Below are 10,812 nucleotides of genomic sequence, written 5' to 3' on the forward strand. Positions count from 1 at the left end.
GTCCATGCCTTACGCCGCCCTTGGTCATAGAAATGATGTAATTTGAATATAAATTATTTATAAATACGTATGTCAAGTTATATTTTTATTACTACGTAAAATATATTTAAGAGTTTACTACCACTGTGCTGGGTGAGACGTTGTTGAAACAAAAAAAGTTATGCATTCCATCACGTACATAAACAGTGTCGTAATTCGCCAAGTGCAAATCAGCAAATTCGTAAAATTTTTAGTATATTTTGAGCAATCCGGATAATCGAAAATCCGGATAATGGAGGTCCGGATAATGGAGGTTCTACTGTACGTAACATAATTATATAATGTTATGTTGATATATAATGTTTAATGTTAACAAAAGTTAATTTTAATCCAAATGTTATCACATTTAAGCTTACAATCTTTATTTGTCTGCTTCAGTTCTCAACAAATAAGTAATATATTGTGTCCCAGATAGGCTGTTTCCAGGCTTACATCTGTGGAAACTCAGAAATTTGAAAGTTTGGAAATATTAATAGATCACAGTTGCAGTTTTTCATGCTATTTTTAACATTTTGACCCATGACCTTTAATGTTCAAAACATAGTTTTAAAAGATTTTCAATGCTAAATCTGATAGCATAGTTGGATTTGAAATGGTTGGATATGGGTTATCAATTAAATTGTTATGTGCTTTAAAGGTCAAAGGTCAGAATAGCATTAAAAAATGCTGTTTTTTTTATCTATGAATTTGCTGTATTTCCAAATTACTGTGTCTAGGAAGACATAAAGACAAGGCAGAACAATTTTTCTGGGACTTTGTAAATTCTGAAAACTAATTTTCATCCCGTTTATATTTTATTGTATAGGACAGTAAATCTCCGGACGTGGAAGACATAACAGAAAATTGGTTCAGGAGAATTATTTCCAGTCCAATGACAACCTTAATGGCTTACTGCAAGTCTCCATTCCTTGATTTGAGATGTGGTGCATTGTCTGTCCTCCAGGCTATCGCGTCGCAGGTCTGGGGAGTGAAAGAGTTGGCTTCATTTCCCGGTTTCCTGGAATATTTGTTAGATAGGTCAACGGAATACACTAAAGAAGGAAAAGAATGTAAATTTGGAGTAGTGGAAGTATTGTTGAAGTCACCAATAATAGAAAACATATATAATACAGAAGCCATCATGCAGTTGAGAGAATTTTATAAAATGGGGCCATTCTATGTACCCACCGAGGCCTCTGTGGTGTTCGAAGGTGCGGGTTAAAGTAATTATTTGGTGAATAGACATCGTCCTGTGTTATATATTCAAATTTTGATGTAAATAAAAGTAATATTGGAGGCAATCGAAATTAATTTATCTCAGCATTAAGACAAGATTCCATTTTCTATTATGATTTTCACATTGAAGTTTTTGTATTAAATTTCTTTACTATTTAACAAGAAATTTACACTTGAAATTATAAAACTGTAAATTTAACTGTCTGAGTTTGTAACTTTTTTTTCTTTTAATAAAGAGGTTATAACATTAAGAGAAAATGATGAAAGGAATTTACTAATTTTTCATATTTTTAAGCTCTTAAATGGTTGCAATTAAATTTTAATTTTACAATTAATTCAGTATTTTTAAAGTTAATTTCCATGTTTTATGTAGTAAAGTGGTTCAAATTTAATTTATGGAGATTTAAAATGGATTATGCATGATTTACTATGCTGTTCCTCTTAAAAAAATATATGTAAATTATGTTAGAAAAAATGGAAGCATCACTCCAACAATATACACGTTTATTCTTAACACGTACACGAAAGAAAAGCACATAATAAATACATATAGTGTCCCAATTCCCAAGGGACTTACATCAAACATCTCGTAGAGAGATGAAAAAATTGATGTTTGGCGATTGGATGTCCACTGAGTCAAGTGAGAGCCTTAAAATAATAATGTGTTACAAGGAGAATAACGTGGAACATGAAGATGCTAATGTCGACTATGGGTAAACTTTGAGCTTAAATTAAAAAAAAAAATAAAGAACCGGATTTAACAGTTCACTTAAATAAAACAAAATATATATATATATGTATATATAATGATCTGTTAGTCGATCCATAATTTAACTTTGGATCATGTTAGAGCACGAGTTCGATTCTGTTAACAGACGGATGACTTTGCCAAGGAAGATCCGGCCAAATCCCTGTTTCTGACCCGACCCGGATGTTGTTGCCGGACTTGTTTTGAGGGTCACCAGGTCGTTTTTATTCGCTTGGGTCGTCGTTATCCCTCGGGCTCTTTACAGGTCACGTGAGAAACAGTGAATGAAGACCGGCTTCCTGGAGGCAGACACGTCAAGTATATATAATTTATATATATGTGTTTATATTTGGATATTATACATTGATGAATGTCTTTAGTTATACAGGGTTTTCGTTAGATGTATGCCTTCTCTCCTCTAGTTTTTTTTTTACGTTTAACTTTGTCTCGTTTCAGCATTTATACTTCCGACATTTTCCTGCATCTCTGGATAGGACTGCGTTTTTAAAAACACCCATTTTCTGTTTCATCCAACTTGGAACCACCTTTTCTAAGATGCTAAATAGAAAAAAAAAATAAAAGTTTAATTAGTTATAATTACGTCACGAGATAGGGGAGAATATAAATTACGTATATATTTGCATTGTACTTACGTCAGAATCGTGGATTTCCCTGTTACGTCGGTCATTGTATTTCCTAATTCGCATATGATTCTACTGATACACTCTTCGCTCTCTGTTGCAGATCTGTAGATTGCCAAATATCGATCTAGCCTTTCTCCTATGCTCGAGAAGGACGTAGGGTCGTTCAGAGATCTCTTGGTTTTCTTGGTTCTACTTCCTAAACTAGTTACAGTGGGTATCAATAGTCCTAAACCTGCCAGAGCCAGCATTGGCATGATCAGAGAACTTAAGCCAAACCTCTTTCCTCCATTAAATTCTGGAGATTGTGGGTAACCATAGCCAGCTCCGTAGCTTGCTGGGTAACCGACTAAATTATTTCCATAGCTTCCACTGCCGTATCCTACTCCAGGTGCGGATGCTACGTATCCAACTTGAGCAGAAGCTGCAGAGTTGTATCCTCCACCTCCAACTAAGCCATTCGATCCGAAACTTCCAGCGTTAAATCCTCCAAGGCTTCCCAAGCTAGCTGTTCCATAATTAGCATCTAAGGGACTAACTGCTCCGTTATAATTCGATTCTTGAGCCTCATAATCTCCATTTCCGGCAGCCGCTACCTGATTTCCATAAGCGACAGCGGCGCTGGAACCACTATCATAATTATCTTCTCCAGTTGATGATGAATATGATCCTGCCGAAGAGGAACCCTGAGCTACATAGCTGCTACCATCTTGAGGTTTCTGCTGAACGGGGTAGTAGTAATAGTAAAGATTCCCTTGAGATGCTGGCTGAGAAGAAACACTTCCTGTAGACGTGGAACTACTAGCGTATCCGGGAGAACCACCACTGCTGTATGCTTTGTTGCCGGTACCATAGGAAGAAGAACCGGTGCCGTATGCACTAGAACCACTGCTGTAACCGCTAGATCCGCTGGTATAAGTTGGTGAACCCGCGCTTCCGTAGCTGCTAGAACCACTTGTGTACCCACTGCTCCCACTATTACTACTGCTATACGAGGAAGATGGGAAACTAACAGACTGGCTATTTCCACTACTGCTACTACTACTGTAATCGTCTCGCTTGGAAGATGCGGCAAACACGTTGGCTATTAAGCCGAATATTAATAAATTCCACAACATTTTCACCTAGAACAAACGGCTGGAATCAGAAATCTCTACTCGAAAGATCTATCTTAAACTCCGAATACGAAGCTTTAATCTCTTACCTGAATCGTGTACTCCCTTCGCATAAATCTACTTCCAACTCGCATCGACTGCACCACGTTATCAAAAGACGATCCTTTTTTACGTGCGAAATCGACGTCTCTACATTTTATATCCCAATGGGGTTTATGGGCGGGTACTACGGTCACGTGACGCGGTGCGAAAAATTCTGTTTGTAGGGAAAGGATGCTAGAGACGATCCTATTGGTGTACAAATACCTAAGGCTAAGCAGTCGTCACCTAGATACCAAAGGGGGGAAGTTGCGAAGAAAGAATACCTCGTCTTGTGTTCTAGGTCGTCGTCGACGTAGCCTTGACCGCCAGTAGAAGATACGTCGTGTGTGTACGAGTACCCAATATAGCAATCCGGTTCCGCGTTCTCTTCAGGTCATTCAACTCTAATGTAGGATCTTAAGGTCAAGGCCAGTTCTACTTCGCTCCTTTAAAGATTTTTCAACAACGAAAAATGTAAGAGAAATGATAATCAGTAATGTTTTTAAAAAGTCTTTTTCCCCGTTGACCCAGACACAAAGAAAAAAAATAAATAAATTTCAATAAAAAAAATACACGTAAAAGCATTAATTATTAAGTGAAACAATTAAATTTTCCTCCAGTTAATGATCCTTTACGATTTATTTTTCCCCGTTTTCCTATATACAAAGGATGGAAGATTGCGTGTATTCGTTTCCGAGTTTGGCATCTTGCAAGGATCTCCTGTGACCATTGTCGAGTTTCGTGCCTCGTAACAATGGAGCGAGTGGTCATTACTCTTAATAGATTATACAACGTGAGGGTAGGAAGACGATTTAGTGACCCATCTATTCCGTGTGAAATTCTAACATTGGCGAGCATCCGTCTGACCTTATAAAAATACACGCTGACCTTATTACCCACACCTGTCGAATTAGCAGCGCTGGATAAAGATGGGAAAGTACCGAAATAGACGGTCTGGTATGTAATTTCCGCCCATTGTCATGAGATTGTATCGAGCCATCGAAGATCAACTTTCAGTTCGATTGTCTGAGTTTTTTGGGTCAGTAAAACATGGCACCCTCTGTTTGCCATTAAAAATACACGCGCGCGAACAAAAAAACGCTCATCACAAATGTTTTTTCCAACCAAAAAATTGAAAGTTTTGGTGTAAAAATGACATTTTCGATAACCTTACGAAGTGTTCGACGGAAGAATGATGCTTTCTTTCAATTATTATTGCTTTATTTCTGGTCTTTACTGAAAAGAAACTGGAAGAAATCATCAAACGGATGTCGTTTGACCTTTGACGAATGCTAAGAGAATACGGAAGTCTCCAGGCTATGCGACATTTCCCGCTTCCTGATCAGCTCCCCTTCCTATGCTCATGATGTAATTTCTTCTGTTTTACTTAACTTTACTTGAATTTTTGGTGTAGCGCGTCACCCGGATTTCTAAAGGTGGGTCAGAAATAGAACATACAAGAGGATGTCCTATTCAGGTGTAACGGTTATATTTGGGGATGACATCAGATCGAAATATTTATAAAAATACTTAGTTTCCCTCGATTCTCTAGTAAGGGGAGAAATGGGGAAAGGGCAGTTTACAGCTTCGAATACAGGTCATATTGGCACACTTGATGCACATACACTTGCACGCGCGCACAATTATTCCCACACAAAAGGAGACGAAGACAAGTTTGTTGTGGTTCCGGTAGAGCGTAGATAACAGGAAGAGTTCGTACTAACCTGTAAACCCTGATCATCAAGTGGCAATGTACTGCAATGACCAGGCCTTAAGGAGATCGCGAGCGTCATTGTTGAACCCCCTTTTCCCTCTATTTACTAGAATGTAATCATTTTATTTTTTCAGCTAGAGAATTTATTTTTTTAAAAAAATTTCTCAATCGTGCCGAACATAAATATATCAAACACAGAGAAATTTATTTATAGCTCAATTTAGGCCGCCATATTTTGATCTTAACGCGTTTTTAAGATCGTATATTGAGCTCTTTTTTTTTGTAAAATTAAACACTGTAATTACATGTTGCGGGGGAAATTGAACTTTTAAATACTAGTTTTTGTATGTAGGAAGACGAACGTCAACATTCTTTAAGTCTGTTTAGAGGGCACCGCTCTTTCACCCCTTTACAAAGGCAAACCTATGGAAAACAATGAATGTTCTTATATAGATTTCAATTAAAAAATTCTTTACATCTTAAATATTTTATTGATGATTTAAAGGAACCTAGATCCTTTCACTAATACCGTAAACAGCCACAGGGTAGAATCGGAGTTAGGTGAGGTCAGGGCAAAACTTCATTCAAAGTAATATTTTGACCTATCAACAGGAAATACCACCTTTAACGAGTCTCTTCCTTGACTTGGGTACTCGCATCGCACAAGTAGATTCCATTTTTTTCCCCCATTTTTCTTGTATTTGTATCTCTCACGCTGACTTAACACACTCCCCTCTTTCGTGTATACGACTTATTGTTTAATTAATTAAATTACCGTCATTAAAATACTTCATGGTCACTCGAGATTTGCCAGGTTATGGGACCCGCTCTGCAGTTAATGTTTAATAAAATCGAATGACAAGTCTCTGTAACATCTTTCGGTACCCGGGAACATGTTCCATAACCTGATTAGATGTAACTAAATTCGTTTACATGTTTATATTGTGAGAAATAAAATATGTCACACAAGTTACTCGGCTGTTATGCATGATAATTATTCATTCCATATCAATAAAACTTGAATTTTCTTCTGGAGTTTTTGATCTTCGTGTGTTATTGGGAACAATAATAATACAAAACTCTACCCTTCGGTCAAACTCCCACGTGTTGTTAAATGTATGTCATTTACCACGTGCATGCGGCCATCTTTCTTTATCGTATGTTACTATAATAATAACCAGCGTGCGTTAATATTGAATTGAGATAAGGTCATATCTTTATTTATAAATCGAACTATTAGATTCTATGTTTAGTGGATAAATGGTCATCATTCCATTCTATCGTGCACAAAATCAATCATTTGAAGACGATTCAGAGCATTCAGTCAACTGAATAGATTCGATTGTAGATTTTAGCGATAATTTGCTTAATTTCGCTTATTTTTATGGAAAAAAAATATATATATAAACTCTTTTCAAACAATATGAGCTAAGAAATTGAGAAATTTAATAAAATTAGCACGAAATTCCAAGAATCTGACGCTCTAAATTGGAGATTTGACTATAATTTTTGAATTTTTTAGAGTGAATCTAAGCTAAAATCTCAGAAATTTTACTAGAAATTGTCTAACTTCAGTAGAAATTTAATATCAAATTTTGAAAATTTTGTAACCTATCTGCATTGCCACACATTGCTGTTCAATTCCAGGAGGACCAGGTTTACATGAAACTAAGCAATTATAGTTTAAGGCCTGCTAAATCTTAGAATACTGATGGACAAAGAGAAAGGGCCTTTTGTACGTTTAGCTTAAGGCCACAAGTTCAGAACATTGCCTTGTTTAGGCCCGCAAGTAATGAGAATAATTATGTCTAGCCTTCAATGAGCAGTGAAGTTTCAGACTAATTGCATTTAATTTATAAAATAATAATGTTTATTAGAAGGTGATTAGAATTTTAAATGGTAGTTGTAAATAATTTCATGCAAAATGTTTTAATTTCCTCGAATTATAGAGAAATCATCAAACAAATGGCACCCTATAGAGATCATACTTCATGCGAAGCGAAACAAATTTTAGTGTCGCCACCTGGAGAAGAGCGTGGGAATTTATTATTTTGTCAGTTTAATTATTTACTTAACAGGGTTACGCTTATCTTAAGATTAATATTATTAAATTTGATTATGATTAATTTATATAATCAATAGAGGAAGTTGAACCAGGTTCAATTAACCCGGTAAAAGTTAGCACGATCTGTAATTTGATTGAACTAATTATTGAAGAGTTCTTCGAGAGGTCACGACCTTTAGGGTGAGAATCTTTGCATAGTTCGTTACATATTATTGTATCGTATCTCTCGTGGCTGCTGATTTAGTAAATTTTCTGTTTTAGAATTTATTAGATTTAATAAAATGAAATAAATAGCATTCAGAGAATTTTATCTCGAAAAAGTTAGTGCAAAATTGAACGATTTTTTACACTTAGAACCCAAATGGGCCGCTAAGAGGGTCTTCTAACCATACCCATTATGCCAGGATGGATTTAGCAGGGTGCGCATCCCTTCTGCAGGTTTTTACTGAGTAAAGGCGGGTACCTCAGGTAGTAAAAGATTTTGTAAGGCACGGATCTCGGAATAGATCATCCCAAAAAAATTCCTGCGGTTTTTGATCTTCTTGATTCTATCCTGGGTCCCTCAGAGCACTGAAATGATATCTAATCTGCCTTGGCTATTCAACCGGTGGCAGACTAATGTTGGCGGGATGGTGAAGGTACTAGTTGCACCATTCGGTTTGAGTCAATAGAAATTTTTAAAATTTTTAGAGGTTGATTTTTAAAAATTTCTAATATGTTGAGTCTTGTCCAACATCCACGTAGCGTAGTGGATAAAATCACTGAACACTGGTCGTGGATTCGGCAACAGCCTTACCATGTGAATTTTCCGGGTTTTCTTCACCTTTGTGACATCTAAATAAGAGACAGTTTCCGATAGAAAATTCCCTCGACAGATCGCCAGCGATATGCATATACAAACAATACTTGTTCCTCGCCATTTGGCCTCCTCAATTGTGAGTTTTGGCTCCCACCAGTGGCCAAATGGGTAAAACCACTGAATACTGGCGCCTCATCAACGCGCTGCCACGTGGAATTTTCCAGATTTTTTATGAGTCCAATTAGAGGCCAGTTTCTTGTAGAAAGTCTCCCTTGGCAGATCTCCCAAATGTTGTGTTATCTTATTTATTAATCCATCCATTGTGAGTTTGGCATCAGTCTATCCATAGATTCATTACGGGTTTGATCGGGCGTGATAAAAGTCTCTAAGCAGCAGTGGCGTACCGTGGGTGTCAGCCGCCCGGGGCGGAGGAAAATTTCGGTCTCCCTTATTTAGGTACAGTAGAGCATCGATTATCCGACTCAATTGGAGACTCAGATTGGTCGGATAACTGAAAAAACGGATAACCGAAAAGTATGAAAAACTACATTATTAGTATAGTATATTATTATATTAGTATATCCCATGTAATTAGTATATCTCTATTAACCTACTTCGCGTTGAATGTTCATCGATGTTAAGCCTAACAAATTTTTTTTTTTAAGTAATAATCGTTGCTATTTTATAGTTAAAAATTATTTTTAAATTATTTTATTGCTCACAAAACAAACAACCACTCATAATTAAAAAATTAAGCCTCGTTTAAATACTGGCCTCTCTTTCATGGTCAAGCCAGCCTAAAACACGCAAAAATTTAACAAAAATAATATTAAAGTAGCCAAGACATAGCCAAATATTGTAGCGCCACATCACTAGCGGACATTTGAAATTTGCCGACTAGAACGGTCGGTTAACCGATGTGACGGTTGATCGGGGTCGGATAATCGATGCTCTACTGTATTTCAATTTAACAGACCAAAATTCAGTTTTGCCACAGAACAAGCAATGAAAAATTCGGTGGTAGTGCAGCGACTTGTTTAAAATAGTTCTATTGTATATTAGTGGTGTATATGAACGCGAATGAATCGTACAAACAAAAAAAAAAGGGTCAACAGGTTTCACAGGATTTCCTCGGATGAAAAAATTACTAGTTCACCCGGACGGCTAGCCGATTCCCGGACTGTCCGGACGATAGCACTATCGTAGGCGCGATGCACGTATAGATTAGGATGTTTCAAATTTTTACAAGATATTATTACTGTATTTATTGTGAAATTTTGCCGCCCCTTAAAAAGTGCCGCCCGGGGCGGGCCGCCCCTGTCGCCCCCACTACGGTACGCCACTGCTAAGCAGAGGGTAAGAACTATAAATAAGAGATCTAGAGCAAAAATTTTAACACAAGGCTGATTGGTTTGATGGGATACGGCAACACAATATGTGGGCAAGCTGCCAAGGGGAGACCGCCTCCTGGAATGACTTTTTACGAGAAGTTGTCCTCTATTTAGGTGTTAGACAAGCGAAAAAACTCGGAAACTCCACGCGGCCAGTCCGTTTGTCAGATGCGAACCCACGACCAACAGGCACTCGGTGATTTTATCTAATGAGTCACTTATCAATTAAGTTAGATTTTTAAGTTGCATGACATTACTGTAATTGCTTTACATTGCTCTTAAAAGTTTTAATTTCTAATGTAATTATTATTATAGTTATTGGTGTAGTATATGAATAATTTTGGCCCATAATCATGCATTTTAACAAATGTGGAGTATATTACAGAATTGCTGCGTTTCGGAATGTAGTCATCAACGACATTCCAGAGACGACTGCATGCCACTATTGACAATTATAATGAAAGTGCTTATAACTGTGTGAGGCTACTTCCAGGAGGCACTTCATGTTTTGCATGGCAAATATCAAAAAGAGATAACGTGTAGCTTTAACTTTTTGGATATGTAAATCGGAAACGATGCGATTCCTAATGAATATATTTTTACTTTTCATTAAACAGATGATAAGAAACGACTTTCCGTTTGGGCAAAAAGCAGTTTGACTAGACAAATGTTAGAAATTGTAACAGTGTAGCATGCACGTATAAATTAGTGTTACATTATAATAGAACGCGCATTTTATACAGAATAATTCTCTTTTAAAATTAATTATTGTTTTCTTAATTTTTTATGTTAACTCTTTTTGACCTGTCGGCACAAAGAGAGTATTTTTACAGTCTTATCGTAGATTAGGCTAAGCCTGTAATGGGATGATGAATCGGAAGAAACAGGCCCGATGTACTCGGAATATGAAGAATTCCTGGGGTTTTCACTCGCCCGAGTTCGGTTCCGAGTCCTCCAAAATGGTAGTACTGATTCCTTAGCCGCCTGGACTATTCGGCCGGCTC

General features: G+C 36.9%; 2 protein-coding genes across 2 annotated transcripts in view; one reads left to right on the forward strand and one right to left on the reverse strand.

Moving 5' to 3' along the window:
- Positions 1-1,493, forward strand: part of LOC111625952 (26S proteasome non-ATPase regulatory subunit 5-like) — a 24,730-nt gene extending 23,237 nt beyond the window's left edge. Inside the window, exon 7 of the mRNA XM_023369214.1 lies at positions 845-1,493. Coding sequence (XP_023224982.1) covers positions 845-1,240 — 396 coding nt within the window. The 3' untranslated portion in view covers positions 1,241-1,493. The remainder of the gene's footprint in view (positions 1-844) is intronic.
- A 961-nt stretch (positions 1,494-2,454) lies between these two features.
- LOC111625953 (probable peroxisomal membrane protein PEX13) lies at positions 2,455-3,944 on the reverse strand. Its single transcript, XM_023369215.1, has 2 exons — positions 2,656-3,944; positions 2,455-2,560 (listed from the first exon to the last, which is right to left on the reverse strand). Exons 1-2 carry the CDS (start codon positions 3,759-3,761, stop codon positions 2,455-2,457), a joined length of 1,212 nt encoding a protein of 403 aa, XP_023224983.1. The 5' UTR covers positions 3,762-3,944.
- Between the last annotated feature and the right edge of the window lie 6,868 nt (positions 3,945-10,812).

This window comes from Centruroides sculpturatus, unplaced genomic scaffold (assembly GCF_000671375.1).
Source record: "Centruroides sculpturatus isolate CEXI.00-Female unplaced genomic scaffold, Cexi_2.0 scaffold448, whole genome shotgun sequence".
Lineage (NCBI taxonomy): Eukaryota > Metazoa > Arthropoda > Arachnida > Scorpiones > Buthidae > Centruroides > Centruroides sculpturatus.